A 19,519-nucleotide genomic window follows, 5' to 3' on the forward strand; every position below is an offset into this window, starting at 1 on the left:
TTCTTCATATTTAAATCCCCACTGCTTAATACTGTGCCTGACATGTGGTAAATATTTAACAAAAGATTTTGCTGGGTAAATGAATGAAAGAAATTAAACAGCCCCATATTTGCTATAGGAACTTTTGCATGAAGGTGCTTTGCAAAGATCCCTTCCCAGGTGGAGGAGAGATGTTATTCATTGTTTATCTTCTCTGAAGGCTCTTGAATATTTTGTTCAGTGGCAGTCTGGGGAGTGTGAGTGAGCTATGTTTGATGATGAGTTGTTCATGGTGATGGAAGTGAAAAGTGTGACTGTTATCTGAAGGTAAGATCAAAGAAATAATAAAGGGTTCATTCTCCTCTACCTGAGCAAAATGTTCAGTACTGTGAGCTTAGCTTTGCTCTCTTCAAACTCTCTAGATAACGTCGTCTTTATTCATGGCTTTAATTGTTACCTCTATGAGCACACAGGCCTTCTCTTTGAATCCAGACCCAAATAATTTCCTACTTGACATTGTCAACATAAGAATCATCGAAACCTGTAGAGAATTTTTATGAGTTTATTTGAGCCAAACTGACAACATATGCTGGGGAGCAAGATCTTAAGTGCTCTGGATAGTAACTTTTGCAGCTTCTTTTATGCATTTGAAATTAAGGAGGGAACATCAGGAAGATTATATGGAAGTGGGAGAAACAAGGTGGGGATTGGATTACAGGAAGGTTAACAAGATTCTGTGCTCTTTTGAGGATGGTTACAGCTTATTTCAAAGGTGTGTTAGCTTAGATGCATAGAAACAATGGACAGGTCTTGCTTAACAAAGGTAAACCTTTTACTAAAAAGTTATATGCCTGGGGTGTGACTACCCACCATGACCTACTTAGTTAGGAATTTATGATCAGATCACCCTGTGAGGTTACTTTCCTTTGAACCCCTCCTCCACTTTTTTTGTCCACAACGTCTTCTCTCAGAAGCACCGGAGAGCCCCTGAGACTTACCATACACAAGCAGAATTCGTGATCTTCTACTGCAATCCTGGTCCTGTTACAGAGTTTTTTTCTCCCAGTGCTTAGCACCTCCTTCCCCAATAAGCCAAGAACGCATCAATCAACTCTGAAGAGTCCCTTTTCCTCACCTTCCATATCCAACCAAGACCTTCCAATTTTAAAATATAAAGAACTATTGAATCCTTCCATTTCTCTCCATTGTCAAAGCTACCATCCAGTTCTGGAATTCTGTAACACCCCCCAATGCCCAGTTTAGGCCCTTCCAATCCCCTCTCTACCTCACAGCCAGGATGATCTTTTCAAAACTCAAATCTAATGGTGTCATGTTCCTGCTTAAATCACGGCAACAACTATTGTGTTCACCTTAAATAGGATTTACAAGGCTCAGTATGGTCTGAGCCCTGCCCACAGCCCCAGTCTCATTTTGTACCACTCCTTCACTTACTCTGGCAGCCAGCCGCAATGGATTTGTTTCATTCTTAGAGAGGCATCATAGTCTTACCCCCAACCCCATAGCCTTTCTACATGTTCTTTCTTCCTCACTTTCTATCATTTACCCCTATGCTTCCTTCTGATCTCAGCTCAGATACAATATCTTTGGAGGAGCCATCAGAGATCTCTCTGACAAGTTGAAATCTCCCTGCTATATTCACTCATTGACATATGTGCCCCATCTTTACAGAATGCATCTCAGTTGTGATTTCATATTTCTGTGTGTGTGATTATTTCACTAATGTCTGTCTCCCTCACTAGAATCTTAGCTCACGAAGGGCAAGAACCCTATATACTTTTGCTAAGTGCAGGGTATGGCACATAATGAGTATGCCATAAATACTTGTTAGATGAATGAATGAAGAGACCAAAAAGCACCCTTGTCTGGTATTAGATGTAGTCACAGCAATAAAGTTTTATTTCTCTGGTCCATCCATTGGGACTTGGGAATCCTGTAGTCATAACAAATTCTAGGCAATGGTATCCATGATGACTTAACAAGCAGTTAAAGCCAAAATGCTTTATTCTTGTCCTGGCCCTGCAATGCTGTGTCTCAAGCAAGATATAATTTTTTAGGCCTAAACTTCATGTTTTACCTACAGATTGGGTGTCTTCTTCTGCCCTTGAACCGTCAGCAGCTCTTTCTCCATACCTCTCCTCCTTTCCTTTCTGTTTTCCCAGCTGGAAATGACTGTTGGCCTCCTGCAAAGCTAGGGGAGGGCCTAAAACAGCCAGCTTCTCTGTGGGAGGGTTGGGAGAAAGCGTGGGTACTAATTCCACGGAACTGCCTTTGTATTCAGAAACAACTGCTGGATTCTATTTCTTCAGACAAACTAGTTTTGAAAAACAAGGCTTGAATAGTCGACATGACAAGAAGCTAGTCTTAAACACTATTCCTGAAAGGATGTTAATTCATCAAACTGAAAACCTGTTTAGGTGTATTCACTCCCTTGCTTATTTAATTGGGGTGACATATACTCAGGTTGATCTCTTTTCTTGTTCAGAAAAGAGATCTCCACGCAGTATAAAGTTTCAAGCTGCTGTTGTTTATTTTCTATGTATTTTGCCTAAATATTTCATGGTAAATGAAGGGGAGTAACTTAGTTTTCAAACAGGAATATTTCTTCAGTAGAAACTCAACAGGTTGCCTTCTCCATCTTCCTGATTCTTGGATGCAACACTACCCTCAGTAGATGAAGTCCAGTGTCAGTAACTGAGGAGGGGATCCCATCCTGTCCTACTGACTTGCAGTGTGAAATTGGCAATGGTCTCGCTATATGTTAATTTCTCCATCTATAGAATGGATGTACTAGTAATTCTTACCACTCTCAGGGAGGTGTCATGAAATCACTGAAATAATATTGGAAGAAAACAAGAGTGTTCAATCTTGCAGAAAAACACATCTATATTTTCTTCATATTCTCCAATTTGCATGAAAATATTCAGAAAAGAACATTTACCATATATATACACGTGTGTGTGTGTGTGTGTGTGTGTGTGTGTGTGTATGATTTGACGATTCCAAACTACACCCTAACCACCCACTTCGAAATAGGGGGTACAATTCAGAAGCCTGTAATTGTGTAACACAGAAATCTCTGGACTGAAGCCCATCGCTGTGGTTTGGCAACACAACCAGTACATTGCTTTTCTCATCTCTTGAACAAAAAAAAAAAAAGAGAGAGAGAGAGAGAGAGAAAGAGAGAGAGAAAAGAAAACCCAACAGAGAGAAAATACCTTGAGCATACAGGTAATGATTAATCCACCAGGTACAAAAAGGATAAAAGTGTCATTTTGGGATTTCATGTTCTAACTCGCTAATGCAAATAAATAGCAGTGAACAGGGAGTGACAATTTTACCAGAAGAGGATTAAGTCACGGGCTGTGATTGGGACAGTGTTTGTGGAGTCAGATAATCTCATCAGAGATCTCCAGGAATCTATCAGCAGTTGTCAAAACTTCCTTTTTCACGTGTGAGTGAAGTAGGGACCAGAAGAAGCAGGTATCGGTGCAGAGTGGTACTTGGAGAACCTGCACAATGCAGCCTGAGAAAGGAAAAAAGAGGAAAAGCCTCAAGCAGAGACTGGTCTTGAAGAGCAGCTTAGCTAAAGAAACATTCTCCGAGTTCTTGGGCACGTTTATAATGATTGTAAGTATTTCCTGCTTTTCTGGGTTCCAACCCAATAATGCTTTCCTATCAATCTAGCTGGTGGTGAAGAGTTTCGTTTTGGTTTGTTTCCTTAAAGTTTACCATTAGCTTCATATCTCCCAGGGAACAGCAAGTTACTAAAGGCTGTTTGGCTACTTAGTGGCTACAGTATTAGGTTTCCATTTACTCATTTCATTTATGCATAAGGTGATGCACATGGAAGAGGGGGGATGAAGTACTTTCTTCATTTTAGAGATTTACTTGGACTCTAAGATGACTTTGATTTATGTCAGCCATTAGAAATATTTCTCATTGATTAATTGATTTATATATATCCTGCTTATTTCATACAAACATTGAGGTGGTTCAGTCACTTGCAGTAAGTATTGATAGTCAATATGGATGGCAAGAAATAGCTCATTATTACAAATGCGTGGCAAAGACTGTGTTGACAGATCACTTAACTCTTAATAGATTAAAAATTGCACTAGGTAGAGATAGGGTACTATGCAATAGTCCAGCTTTGGTTTTGTATCATGTTTTCCATCTAACTCAAACTAATCTCTAAAGATCTTTAATTAGAGATTTTTACTGATTGCAAGTCAGTAGGACAATTACAAGAAACTTTTATATATAAAGGAAGGACTGATTCTTAGAACCTCTCAAGGATTTTGTCCATAGATTTGCACAGCTATTAATAAAAGACTGAAAAGTTTACTTGAGTGGCATGGGATCTAGGTTTTATTCCTGTTGCATATTCCTGCATTCTCTGCATTTTGAATTTTCAGTTGGTGCCGGACCATTTGTGGACAGAAAATTAAATTTTTGATTATTTTTATGTGTAATAGCTACTGATGTTAACTTGCTTTAGCAAGAAATAACCTGCTCAAGGATTCCCTACTTCAGGTTTATATATTTTCATTTTTCTTAAGGTTATAGAGAATTGCCCATAAACTTTGTACATTAAAAGTTATTTGGTAATGTACAGCATGGTGACAGTTAATAATATACTGCATTGCATATTTGAAAATTGCTAAGAAAGTAGATCTTAAAAGTTCTCATCACAAGAAAAGAAATTAGAACTATGTATGGTGACGGATGGTAATTATTGTGGTGATCATTTCACAATATATATAAGTATTGAATTATTACATTGTGTACCTGAAACTAATATAATGTTATATGTCAGTTATACCTCAATCAAAGAGTTCTTTGCTTTGGGAAAAAACAAAATCATTTAGGAAAGTAAGCCAAAATCGAGAAACAAACATGTGAACTCAAAAGACAGAGCTAGAGTAAAATGAGAGAGAGTCATCACTTTTCTGGTCTCCGAGAGCCCTCTTTTTATCTGATTCACTCAAGTATTTTCAAGGCATTATGGACAATTTCTTGCATTCCTTGGCTGTCCTCAGATGACTTACATAGAGAGAGTTCAAAGGAAAAGAGACAATAAAAGCCTATGATTCTTCTAATTCCAGTCACTACTTACTAGAAAATTGCTTCAGAAAGACAGAAACCCTTAGGTCATGTTAATTGACATTTTGTTCCTAAAGAGGAAAGAGTAGTTGTCACCCACCAACTGACTACAGCTCCACGGTAACCTGTGGTTCAGAGAAGTGGGGCAAATTCAGTTACAACTCAGCTGAGCGACTGCAGAAAGCACAGGAAGGAAGTGAACTAAAATTTCATTTTGCAACCAAAAAAGTTAAAACCCTCTTTATTAACAAGAACTTGTTTCATAATCCCATCGAGTCTGGGTTGAGAAATGCTTTCAGTCATTTACTATTCTACATTCAAAACACAAAATTCAACCTGAGTAAATATGAAGACCTATCTGGCTTTATTAAGTGATTCATAAATCGTCCAACATCCCATCTAGCAACTAGAAGGGCTCTCTGAGTTGTTTGAAATGGGAGGTTTTATAGGCACAAGGAGGGTAGAATTCTGAAGTTAAAGGAGTGGATTATTTCAGGCAAGGTCTCCTTCCCTTAGGGGAAGGCAGGTAGGGAAAGAACAGGATTTTTTCTTGTTAAAAGGATTAAAAAGGATTTTTATCATGCAGATTGCCTCTCCTTTTTATGGATAGTGGGGGAATGGAGAGGGCCCAAGGCAGACTTACTGGTGGTTGTACAGAAAATCTCAGATTGGTTGATTAAGATCATGTTTTGGGGAGAAGTTGAAACTGCAGTTGGTATTAAATTTAGGTTTGGTATCATGGGCTTTCAGCACAATTTGAGTCCATTTTGGGCCTATGGTTTTCTGTTTTACATTACTCATGCAACTAGTAGTGTGTCTTCCCCTAGTATTCAAGGTAGGAGCTAAAGAAATATCTTAATATTGTATGCTGAAAAATTAAAATTTGTATCTTCTGGCTAAAGCCAATCATTTCCTGAAAGGTTTGATTTTTATCTATACTGTACATTTATTTTCTAAAGCAAACCCTGATGAAATCTATAATTGCGATTATAAGCTTCAATTTTGTTGAGGCATGTGGGGATATATAAACAAGAAGTTCCTGCACAAACACAATTATTCCTTAACACATAATTCTACATGGTTTTGTTACCGGAGGCAGAAAGAATAGGACCTCAGGGAGGGAAGGATTGGAAGGGAAGAAAGATGCAAGGGGAGACAAAGGAGGCATAGATGAGATCATCCTTGAGAAAAAGTGCAGCTACCGGACCATGCAGAACTAGATTTTGGTGGCCCAGAGCAGATCCAGGACACAATCTTGTCCCTCAAGATGAACTTTAGCTAATTATAATGGATTTTAATATTATTAGCATCGTGGTTAAGGAAAGATCTCCACCCCCTGGGCCGCCATGACAGTTCCGACAAGAGCCAAATAATGACAAAAATCCCTCCTCCTGATGGGAAGGAGAGGTCTGCAAGAACCACCCTGGGAACGCCTACAGCACCACCCCTAAGTCTTGAATATTTCGTGTCTTCACTTTAGAAGTAATAAATTCCTAAGCCTCTGTGATCTTCGGGGCAGTTGCTCTTCCCCGGGCCTGCCCACTCTCCCTTCTCGAGAGTGTACTGCCTTCTCTAATAAATTCCCTGCTTGCTCGGCTTATTCGGTGCATCCTTGAATTCATTCTTGTGATGATAGCAAGAATGCATTTTTTAACAACAGTTTTGCTCAAAGATTTCCAAAGTAATTGTCTCTGCTTTGTTAGAAAATGTGCATTTTCCCTTGTTTTCTCTAGTGAAAAGCTTTGCCTGCTGAGAAGGCATGAGGAAAAGGGAGCCTCAAAAAGATGGTAGAGGATACACAGGACTCATCAGTTCTCCTTCATATTTGTAAATATGGCTTTTCCCCCAGACCCTGGGAGTCTGGTGCCATTTCCCACCTCCTTTCCGAAACTGCTCTTAGGTGAAGTCTCTCAAACTCATTTACATTGTGGTGTAAATGACTAATGCCTAGTGGTAGCATTAAGAAACAAGAAGGTCCATGAAAAATTCTTTGTAAACTACAACTGAAAACAACAATAATTACATCATAAGTCAAAGAACTAGTTCGAATGTGGCCTTTTAGACGTCAGGATAGGTAGGCTTTTTTGCCTTTGCTAGTGTCAAGAGAAATTTTAGCAATGCATCTTTCCTATCACAGAGAAAAGGTTTAGAAACCTTGATGGGCAAAAGTAGGGACCATGTGGTAACTACCTACCATACATTAGCTTCTGTACATACATTTTTTTAATCCTTACAATCACTACAGTAGGAAGGCTTTATTATCACTCATAAACAGTGGGAGAAATGAGGGCTCAGAGAGATGAAGTAACTGGCCCAAACTGGAAAAGCATTGAACTGGGATTCTAACTCTAGAGCCTACACTTTCCATAGACATCACTGGAATTGCTTCAGCAATGTCCACAATAGATAGTAAATCAGACTCCCTCTGCTTTAACAGTTCCATAGATTAGAGCCATGAGTTAGCTCTCATTTGCTCATGGGCATGTGGGTTTAAACCTGTAGGTCCCTGAGACCAGATTGTTTGTTATACCCTGAAGCCAACGTCTTTACTTTCTCTGAAGCCAAAAAGATGGTTCAATGTAGGTGGACAGGTGTGAGGGGAAGGTAGAGAACAAGGGACTGCTGGGAACAAATATGTGGGCTCATGGCCTGGTGACTTCAAACTGCACACTAAATACACACTGCACATAAAGTTCCTGACATAGGCAACACTTTCAATGCCACCTCCCTTTCCCCTTTCTCGCTCCTTCCCTTCTTTTACTTGAGAATACTTGTAGTATTTCAAAACAGCTGCTTTGTCTCCTCCTGGCCATCTTGCAGGCCATCTTTCCCCAGCACCTGCCACAGAACTCTGCACATACATAAATGGGAGCTCATTAATGTGAGTTGAATTTAAATCTCTTTTGTGGTCTGAACTTTCCAGGCTCTTTAGTCCTTTCTTGTATGTTCACTCCTCACTATTTGGTGCACCCTCCTCGCTCTTCAAACATTTCAGGGTTCTTTGATAGAAATCTCATCCTATTGAAGATGCTGAGGTGAACAGTCCAGTGTCTCCTCCAGTGATGGAAGGGTGTCCTTCCAGGGCTGGACTTCTGAGTGGGTAGCACCTATTTGTGTGCTGGGGAAGACCCTGAATACTTTTCTCACCCTGTCAAGCTTGTACATTAGAAGTTTACCTTTTGGCATGTCTAAAAATGAAAAAAATACAAATACTTCTTTTAAAAGTAATACACTGAAGGGAAGCAAAGGATAGAGGCCTGGGACACAGGATACGGATGGCATAGAGGAGTGGGCAGTGCAGGATGGAGGGAAGAAATGGGATGGATGATACGTGAAACACTTCAGACCCCACAGTGTTTCTCATGTCTATTTCTGCCTTCTTCCATGACTTCATATCCAAACTTCTCTCCCTTCTGGAGTCACAGAATTCATCATTTCATTCTAGGAAGATTCTCAGATATGTTGGCTATAGAAATTCTAGGGCATTAAAATTATTATTACAAAATGTACTCAGGTCTTGGAGCAGGTTGGAAGTGGTCTATTTCATGTTCAAGAACTTGTGAAACAAAAGAATATATGATCAGCATTAAAAGTGAAACAGGAAAGTTCTTAAAATAAGCCAGTTTGTAAATAAGTGCTTCGCAATGCAAAAGTCAGGACAATTTTGGTCTACTACATTATTTAGAATTCCTACATACTGGGAGGAAAGCTCTGAGATGAGGGTGGGGTGGATGTCATTTTTACCCTAGTATTCATGGGAAGCTGAGGCACAGGCTGATGCAATCATGTGTTCTCTGAATCATGGAGAAACTCAATTGCCCTGCCTTATGCATGCATTTGCCCTTGGGTTTCATTTCCACTATGCCTTTCCTCCAAGAAACATAAGGTGTTTTCTCACATAGATTCCTGTTTATTTTTATATCTTTCCTGGGAGAGAGGGAGGAGAAACGTGATCAACTCCATTTTACCAGATGGGGAAACAGGTGTAACATAATTAAGAGGTTCACCCAAGGTCACCCAGCCCATGAAAGTGAGAGCTGGGTTTGATATTTTGACTATAATCATTCCTAATATACCATCATTTGATGAGAATTAACTCCTTTCATGTGAAAGCCCAAGAGAACTTTACTAGTTTTATAGTCTAAAATACATTAAACAGTAGTGCCCCGACCAGCGGGGCATTCAACAGGGACCGAAGGGAGACACCCTGAAAAGAGAAAATAGGAGGCACGAAGAAATGGAGGCAAGACAAAGTTCTGATCAAGCCTCAAATTTTTTATTGCAGCTACAAGATTATATGGGTTAGGGTAAACTGGGCGGGGAGTGAATGAGGAAGGAGAGAGCGGAATGAGGAAGGGGCTTTACTTATCAGAGACGTGACCTTCTAAGGGCAAACTGACGGTTCCAGTAATTAGGTCATGTGCTGCCGGATAGCATAGTTTCTCTGAGTCAGGCTCCTACAAGTAGAAGTGTCAAAAGATGATTATATAGAACAGACATGATCATGGCAGGGAAATTTTACTTAAATCTATTAGCACAATGTTTTGGGATCTCTTTCCCACATACAAACACATTCAAACTCTTATAACTCCACAGGTCCGAGATGGTTCAGCTGTATCTTCATAGCTCTGATGAACACACTGACCATGCATTGCACTATGTTTTACCCCTCGGACTCCCATTATCTGTGTTCTGCTTGAGACCACCCTGTGACTCAGAGCAAAGAATCTATAGGGCAGTGAGCCTCAAAAGACCCCAAAACTCCTTTCTTGCTTTCTGCCTCCACAGTCCCCTGCTCTCTATCTGTTTCCCCTGTTTTGGTTCTAGCTTATTGCTTTGCAAAGGCATGCCCCACTCCAAACCTGGGGCATTCCAGATGAGAATCCCCCACAACTGGAACTGTCAGCTCACCAATAGATAATAGGCCAGAAGCCTCTACTGTCAACAATGCCCTAGCTGATTCTGGCCATGGATAGCTAGTCTACCGGAAGTATGGAAGGATCCCTCATCCCTGGATTCTCGCACACTGGCTTTGGAGAAAAGTGGTCTTTGTTAGCCAGGCCCTGTGTCTCTCAGGTAACGGAACAGAGACCTACATGCTCACAAAATTCTGTCAAATGCTCTTCCTACCACAGTAGGACATCAAACAGACTGTCCACTATTAATCCCACCTGTTTTTTGTAGTTAAGTGTCCCCGTTTTTTCCAGATTGCCATATGAGCTTGGAGGATTAAAAAGGCATCTTTGAATCAGTGTAAATATTAATCCTTTTTCCTTTACCCAGTTCTGCCTTCTGAGCCGAGTGAGGTATTAGGAGGTAAAGGACCTAACTCTATAAAGGAGTTGAGGCTTACTACAGGGTATGCTGCCCTGTGAATGCCATTGTGCATGTAGCTAAATGCAGTATTTGGACAACACTGCATTGTCTAAAGGAGTATCTCTTAGGTCAGGCCTGCTAGAGTAGACTTGGTCTATAGTCTTAAGGCAGGAACGTGTCAAGTCAGCATGAGGCCCTGTGGGCATCAGGGTAGCCGGGTTAAGAGTTTGGCATGTCTTAATGGTGAGATCTGGAGAGTCCAGTAGAAGTGCCTGATATGTGGTAAGGCATCCTTCCGTGAGCTAATGATGGCCTTTAGTCTCTAGGACTCCTTGGTCCTGGAGACTAGGAGTCCTGGTAGGGATTCCTAACCTCTAGTGGCATTCCCACGGTTAACGTGGTGGCTTCCTCCACTAGGAGCGCCATGGCAGCCAATGCCCTTAAGCATCCCAGCCATCCCTTGGCTACAGAATCCAGCTGTTTGGAAAAGTAAGCGACTGGCTGGAGATCTTGTTCCAGCGGCTGAGTCAATATCCCCAGTGCTATTCCCTGCTTCTCTGCAGTGAAGAGTATGAAAGGCTTGTTGAGGTCAGGTACGCTTAGGGCTGGGGGTAGACATAAAAGACCGCTTGATATCTTCTAAGGCATTTTGTTGTTTTAAAGTCCAGTCTAATGGCTCGGTGTCTGACCCAGCTAGGGCCTCATATAGCGGCTTGGCCATGACACTGAAACTGGGGATCCACCTCCTACAGAATCCCACCGTACGTAGGAAGGGTCTAAGTTGTTTTTCTGTCTGAGGAGAGCCAAGCTGGGAAATGGCCTCCTTTCTCTTTGTAGTTAAATCCTGGTATCTGGGGATTAAAATATATCCAAGGTATTCTACTTTCTGTGAAGAAATTGGGCCTTTTTCTTGGAGACTATACCCTCTAGAACCCAGGAAGTTAAGAACTTGGACAGTATTGGTGTCTGAAAGTTCCTTAGCGGCACTACAAATAAATATATCATCCATATATTGGAGGATAACCTCATTTGGGAGAGAGACCTCCTTATGTTGTTTAGCCTAAGTGTGCCCAAAAGATGGGGGGCTATCTCCAAATCCCTGGGGCAGTATAGTCCAGGTAAGCTGTTGGGACAGACCAGAGTCAGGCTCTGTCCATTGAAAAGCAAACAGGTATTGAAAATCAGGGTATAAGGGGATACAAAAGACTGCATCTCTGAGGTCCAAGACAGAAAACCAGCTGGAGTCCCCTAGCACCTGAGTTAGAACTGAATATGGGTTTGGGACCAGCAGGTGAATAGGTACAAGGCCTCGTTAATAATTCTAAGTCCTGGACTAGACGGTATTATTGGGCTTCAAAACTGGTAGAATAGAGGTACTACAAGGGGATTGGCAGGATACTAAAAGTCCATGCGTTATAAATTTCTGTATCAGAGGCTGGAGTCCCTTACAGGTCTCAGCTTTGATGAGGTGCTGTCTTTTCTGGGGATAGGATGGGGATCCTTTTCTAATATCCTTTCCTTGAGTTGATCAGCTTTGTTTATTTCTCCTTTACCCCCCTACTTGCTTTTTCTACTTTTTAAGAATTTACCCTTACATTTTTACAAGTTATATTCTTGAGATAACAAAGTGTAAAGTGAATTAACATCTTCTGAACAACATTAAAACTTTTAAATATCCTAATTGTTGTCAACCACTCTACCTTACATGTTATTATTGTCTAATATTTAAATTCTACCCTCATTATTGCTGTTATTAATAGTGAATACTTATATGTACTATCATATACCAGTTTATTTGCTAATCATTACTGTATTCATCCATTACTTTCTTTTAGGTGCAATCTCCTGTTTCTGCAGTAAAAAAAAATAACAAAACTTTCTTCAGGAAATTTTTCAGGACAGGTGTGTGAGGGATAGACTTTCTCAGTCTTTGCCTGACTTTGTCTTTATTTCACTCTCCAGCTGCAATGATAAATTTTAGATTGATGATTGGTTTGCTTGACATTTTGCAGGCACCATCCCAATGTCTCTATTGTTGCTGGTGACATTTTTGTTATTGATTAATTTTGTCCTTAGTAATATGCATTTCTCTGGTTACAATGAACAGTTTCCCTTTGTTTTTTATTCTTAAATTTCAATATAATATGACTAGGTGTTAATTTATTTTATTTGTAGTGCTCAGGATTCATTGTTCACTCTTAGTATAAAGATTTCCAATTTTCACCAATTTCTGGAAAATTCTCAGCTTTATCCCTTTTCCTTTCTCCCAGTCTCTCTATTTTCTCCTTTTAGAACTCATATTTGTATATATGCTTGACCATCTCATTTTTTTGGTATCTCAAGCATTCTTAATCTCTCTTAATATCTCCATGATGAATTTCGTGTAGTTGTCTCAAATCTAGCTTCCAATTCACTAATTCTCTGTTCAGATGTATTTAACATCTGTTTACCACATTCATTGTCTGTAGTTTCCTTAATGTTTTCATTTCTAGAAGTTCTGCTGGGTTCTTTTTCTTAATTGTTCTTCTTTTTGTGAGTGTTTATCTCTTTTATCTCTTTAACTCACTAAAGCCTAATATATGTATGGTATTTTATGATTGTTATATCACGTCAAAGCTTTGGGGGAGCTAATAATCCTGCTTATTTTATGTACTGACTCTCACTCACAAAGGATCATTTCCTTCAGTGTTTCGTAAATGTGCATTGTAACTCTTCAGGAAGGTTTATGTTTTTCTGTGGGAATTCCATATAGCCTGGACTACAGAGTTCCTCTTCCGGAACAGGTTTGCATTTACTTCTGCTAGGTTATTATTATTGTGAAGTGGCAAACTAAAAAAAGAAAATCAACGAATGTGGGTACCTTGTTGAATGGCACTCTCTCCAAAGAATGACTTTGTGCTCCCTTTCTCCCACATGAGATGTGTGACCATGAATGACTAGGAAACCCATGCTTCCTCCAAGGCTGATTCTTAAGCCCTTAGACCCTGAGTCAGTGTGAGCTGAAGGAGAAGTTGCCTGCAGGCTTCCCCTTATTAGCAGTGAACATGAAGGAAAATTTCAGAGTCCCGAAGGACCTGGGGAGAAAAATCTGTTCTGGGTCACTGATCTACAGGCTGTAGGCGCCTGAAGCCAATCTTGATTCTGCCAAACAGAACTCTACTTTTGATCTGAGTTTTAATTTTGACCCAGAACACTTGCTATATTCATTGACTTTCAAAGGGGAAGTGGGTTTATGTAGTTTTTCTATAGTGACATATTCTATTGCAACATATTCTCATTATTTGACAAGAAAGGAGAAGCTAGGAATGAGAGCAGGAGTTGGCACCTCTTTACTCATCAGCCTTGTGATGAAAATATGGCATAAAGTGAAGGGCTGTGAGGAAGACAAGACTCCTAAAAGTGAAATAACCAATAGAGCCGATCAAAAGGCTAAAGCAACCCAGCAGTATAGGTTGCTCCCTTCATCGAGGGGACACCTTATTCATGACTGAGGTAGGATTGCTACCTCAAAACAAAAGCTTTAAGAGAAAATATGCCATCAAAATGTGTACCCCACCCCTCTTCATCTTGATAGATTGGCTGGTCATGCTAAGACACAGATTTGGGATGGCCAGTCAAGACCAAAGGGACTTGAGGGCTTAATGTCTCTTAGACTAGAATAAGCCCGCATGCCTTAGTCTCTGCTTGGAAGTTTAGACTTTCTTAAGAGAAAACCTCCCCAAAATTCTATGCTGCTATCAACAGGTGAGTGGTTAAAGAAGTTGAGGTACATCTACGCAATTAACTCATATAGCTATTAAACGTAATGAAGTCAATTTTTATATGCTGATATGGAAAGACTCTCTAAGCTATCAAATTGAAAAAGCAGCCAAAACAGTATTTATAAAATACTCCCATTTACACACACACACACACACACACACTCACCTACGCACATTTTTGACAGAATAATTGGAAGGTATTGATATTAGTTACTGCAGAAAATAAAACATTAAATCTGGGGTGGGAAATAGATGAATTTCTTATATTTTATTGTATACCCTTTGTAATTGAAAAATTTCATGTGTTCTTTATGTACATTAAGTGTGTTTATGTACATTTTCTTCACCCCTTTGTCCCTCACAAAAGAGCTCACTCAGCAGAGTTTGTCCTTCCAGGTGTCTTAGGGAATTGTTCAAAATGTGTTCTAAAGAACACTAGTTCCATGAGATACAGATAAGAATTAAGTGAATAAAAATATGCCATCCTGCCCAAATATGCTTGGGAAACACTGCGTTAAACCTAGTTAAGCAGTTTTCTCAACTGCAGAAATTATCAGAGCCTTTAATGCTCACTGTGAATCTTTAACAGGGAAATAGAATATACAGCTGTCCCCAAACTTACTTGACCATAAATCTCTCTCTTTTCTTTCTTTCTTTTTTTTGTTTTTGAAGAGCATCTCACGGAACTGATGATTCGTGGAATACACTTTGGGAATTGCAAGGCCTAGGATGAACCTAAAACATATCACTTCCCAAAACTCTTCTATCTTTGGGAATCTTCTAGATGAGAGTGTCCCACGGTATACTTGACATGGTTGGGCCACTCTGAATAAAGACAGAACTGACCTTGGCAACCCCCCATTCACACACAGCACACGCAGACCTATGGTCTTCCTAATAGGAACATGCACAACTTATTAAGTAAGTGTTAAATTGGGTTCTTATTGTAGCCCTGGGATCATGATCAAATTCTTGTCCAAACTAGAATTATTTGGGATGAGTTGAGGGATGTGAATGCCTGATGTAGGTCAGAAAAGGAGACCATTGTTCTTTTCAGCCTAGTAAAAATAATGAAATTCAATCACCTTTCATTTCTGAGGCCCAAGTTGGTTCTTGGTACTCTTTTCTACTCAGACCGCACTGAGGTTGGCCATTTGCCCATTCAGCTGCTTCTCAAATCTCAGATTCTTCCCTTTTTATGAGCCTGCCCTAATATCATCTCTTTTCAAGTACAGCTGGTACCTGAGGGGTGATTGATCTCATCCTGATATTCTTTCAGGCTGCACGCCACCAAATACTTTATTTTTAACTAGAATATCCAGGTTTCAGTCTTGGTTCTTTGTGACTATTTTTGTTATGACTGAGAAAGTTTCATTTTTTTAATTGGAAAACTAACCGACTGGAAAGCTATGAATACATATGCATTCTGTCCTAATAAAGCAACAAGCAGACCCACCAAGACAACAGCAGTAGCCACAGGAGAAACACAGGGAATCACAGAACCTGGTTCCAGAATCAGGATCTACCACTTACTAGCTATATGGATTTTGTCCAGTCATTCAGTCTTCCAGTTTTTAAATGGGAATCAAGTATCGGGAGAAATAATGGAAGGAATGTATGTGAGAGTGCCTGGCTTACATGCTGTAAATGTTTGATCATTCACTCATCCAGAGGTCAAAAGTATGTGCAGTCACACCTGGGCCTTATCACTTACACCTGTGTGAGCATGAGACATTCTCTTGATCTCTTAACCTTTCTAAGCGTTGTTTCCTTATGTGTAAAATGGAGACAGTAAGAGGACCTGGCTTGTTGTGAGGACTAAAGGGTTAATGTATGGAAAGTGCTTAGCTTATAAAAAGCACTCAATAAATATTAGTTGTGATTGCTGTTGTTACTATTATCATTGCATGTTCCAATGAATATAGCCACATAAACTAAGCAGGTGTATAGAGACAGGTGGAGTAGGGTGAGTGACTTAGGGTAACCCGTACCTAAAGCATAGGCTAGAAGGCCAAGGTTTGCAGAGAATGCTGTACTGACAGATTGACATTTGTTCTCCTTTCTCTCCAGTTGCAAAAAGCAAAATAGGAGGGGGAACCACCCCCAAGTGACTACTGTCTCAAGAATGGGGAGTGTGATTTTTGGTCTCCTTATCACCACCATCTTAAATAAAGTTTTACCTGTAGCTAGGCCTTCATTTGAAGGTAGACCAGACCCTACCTCCAGGAACTGGGAGGCTGGGCTGCATCTCAGCCCAGGTATGTTATCACCATGGTATCTGTGAGGCCAGGAAGTCACTGGTACCAAAAGCTAAATAGGTTTCTCTTCCCAGGACTTAAGAATGGAGTCATTAGCCCCAAATCCGATTGCGTCCAGGCAGGTAACATATATGAGCAAAGTGGACATGGTGGGGTTAGGGAGAAATTGGATGCCCTGGGGGCATCTGCCACTCAGATCCTCTCAATCTCAGAAGAGAAATCTTGATCTCATATAATCTTAAGTTTCTCATGAGGCCAATCTATTGCATACTCATGCGTATGTATTAATATATCTGATTTAATAGTATTATGTCAAGTGATTCAATAATTTGAAGTACTAATCAAATGATTAAAGAACTTGGGGAGACTTAAATGTCAAAATAACCATCATCGAGTCTGTAAGGCTGAATTACAAAACTGCATCTCCATGCACACTTTCCTTAGGCATAAATGCTTAGGCCATTCATGAATAACAAGGTTATAACATTAAATAATAGTACCACATTTCATCTGTACTTTCCTTATGATTCTTACCAGTTCTCAGCTACCTTAAGTAGTCTGTGAGCTCTCAGAGGACCGGGCAACATGCATGGCACTTAGAATTTTTAAATGCATATACACATGGAGGAAAGCAAGGAATGGCTGAGTGAGTGCCAAAGCCCAATTATTAATAGATATGCTTGTAGATGTGGGTGGGGATCTTAGCTTCCTACAGTTTGATTTTTTGAAAGACAAACTTTTAAAGCACAAATCTGGACAAACTACTTATTTGGCTCAGGTATAATTGAGGGCATTTTAGTGTATGTAAGTGAAGAAAAATATACTTTGGATACAAATGTTAATTTTGAGTTCAACAAGATCTTTTCACTATTATGTTCTCAGGCAAATTACTGAATTTGTTTGTCCCAAGGTTTCTTTAGATGAAAACGGTAGAGTTCCCCCCCCCCCAACTCAGGTTATTATGGGGACTAAATGAGAGTATTTATAACAAATATATATGCGTGTGTGTATTTGTGTGTGTATACATATGTGGTACACACCTGTACACAAAACAAATCAGTTTATTTAAAATACAAATGTTGCCACAGACGTGCTTTATTTAATGTGGACTTGTGTTTTCTGAATGTTTGCATCATTTAATGACAAATTATCTACTAAAGGATACCTCCGAGAAGACCTGCAGCAATATACGAGGTGGAAAGTTATACATGACTCATGTTCTTGGGCCACATTGTTGCTGCAAACATGCCCCAAACTAACTTATGAATTAAGGGAGGACATTAACTTCCTAGAAAAGCTTTTAAAAGAACAATCATAGAAGAAGAGGTCCAAGATGGCAGATTAGGTAAACACTATGCCTTTTGCATCCCAGGATCACACCAAAACTAAAAATAAATTATAGAACAATCAACCTCAGGATTCGTCTGAAGACTAGGTGAACAGAACCCCTATAACAAAGGATATAAAGAAGAGGCCACATCAAAACTAGTAGGAGGGGAGGAGATGCAAAGTGGGCTGCCCCCAAGTCCACAGATAGTAGTTGAACACCAGGAGGGGGGCACCTTGGAGGCAGAGGTCCCCTCTGAAGAAGGAAGGGTCCCAGCCCAATGCTGGGTTCCCCATCCAGGGGTCCTGTGCTGGGAAGACAAGTTCCCAAGGCGTCTGACAGTGAAAATCAGTGAGGACTCTATCTGCCCAAGCTAGTGGGGCAGAGGGAGGCTTATAGAGCCTGCACACAGACTCACTCGCTTGCAGACAATTGCCTGGTCTCTGGTGGAGGGGGCGGCAGCTTGGGAGGTCCAGTTACATGTGAAAAAGGACTGAGTTGTGTGGCTTCAGAACAGAAGCTGGAGGGACGGAACCATTATTGTTCCTATGTGGAGCCTGACATAAGTGTGGCCTACAACAGGACTATCTATTTATTCAGTGTCAAGCCCTCCCTCAAAGGGCTAAGTCTCGGACCACATTGGTCGGGTGGAATCTACACCAGTGCAATGCCTTGGTGATGCTCTGGATCCCTGCCCTCCCATTCTACAGCTGGTGCCACCTCGCCCAGGACACTATTGACTTCTGGAATGCTGGCTCTGCCCCACAGGCTGCAGAAGCCTTTTTGCAGCTGCAGACAGCCCATGGTGGCCTGGAAAACATTTGCTGGTGGGCGGTAACCCAAGACCTGTGCTACAGCATCTCTTGGGCAGCTCTTGGGAACCTGCGGGCCTGAGACAGGCGGTAGCTGACGTTTTTGTGGCCATGGGCCCAGCACTGGTGCAGGAACAAAAATTGCATTGACTTTATAGAAACCACCAACCATACCCCTGAGCTCCCTGAAACCCTGCCTTGCCCATGTAGAGCCGCATTGCCAGGGGCACTTTGGGTCCCTAGGTGGCCAGCCCTGCCTCACAGGCTATGGAGTCTTTGTAGCAGCAGACATCCGGCCATGGCCCAGGGAGATTTTGGTGGTTGACAGTGACCCAAAACCTGTGCCGCAGCCATTCTTAGGTAACTCTCAGGGATTTGTGATCCTGAGGCAAGCAGTGTAGCTACTGCTTCTCAGGGGATTTTGCAAAGTGGTCACAGGCCACGCACTGGTGTAAGAACTAAATCTGCATTAACTATGTAAAGACCACTGGCCATGTTTCTGATTCCCTAGGACTCCGCCCCACTCAGCTATTGCTGTATTGCTGAGGGCACTCTCAACAATGGGGCAATCAGCCCAGCCCGCACACCTAAGGAGACTCTTTCAATGGCTAAGCCTAATGGGCAGGTGGCAATAGGCCTAGGGGGTCCCTACATCTTTTGCTAAGCTGCCTCAGGCCCACTATTGGTGGCAGCCAGCCTCAGTTCACAGCGAGGCCACTCCCACATGCCTCCAGGTCCAGCACAGCCAGCAACCAACCATATATAGCCTTGAGGCTCCCACCAGGTAGCAGCAGGCAGGTAACAGGCAAGGCTGAAATTTGCCCTGCGTAAGAGCCCCTCCCAAAAGACACCAGAAACAACACACCCAGAGGCCAGCTTCAGAGCACTACCTGAGTAGCCCCACAAGCAGCACACCCAAAGGGGTTTCTCAACAGGCACAAG

The 19,519-nt window shown here is 41.1% G+C and overlaps 1 protein-coding gene across 1 annotated transcript in view; it reads left to right on the plus strand.

Annotated features, from left to right (window-relative positions):
• The first annotated feature begins 3,218 nt into the window (after nucleotides 1-3,218).
• AQP9 (aquaporin 9) overlaps nucleotides 3,219-19,519 on the plus strand; it is a 41,734-nt gene continuing 25,433 nt past the window's right edge. The window contains exon 1 of the mRNA XM_019732309.3: nucleotides 3,219-3,627. Within this exon, the coding sequence (XP_019587868.2) occupies nucleotides 3,517-3,627 (111 nt within the window). The 5' untranslated portion in view covers nucleotides 3,219-3,516. The remainder of the gene's footprint in view (nucleotides 3,628-19,519) is intronic.

Source organism: Rhinolophus sinicus, chromosome 3 (assembly GCF_057876585.1).
Source record: "Rhinolophus sinicus isolate RSI-liver-muscle chromosome 3, RSI-T2T, whole genome shotgun sequence".
In the NCBI taxonomy this organism is placed as follows: Eukaryota; Metazoa; Chordata; class Mammalia; order Chiroptera; family Rhinolophidae; genus Rhinolophus; species Rhinolophus sinicus.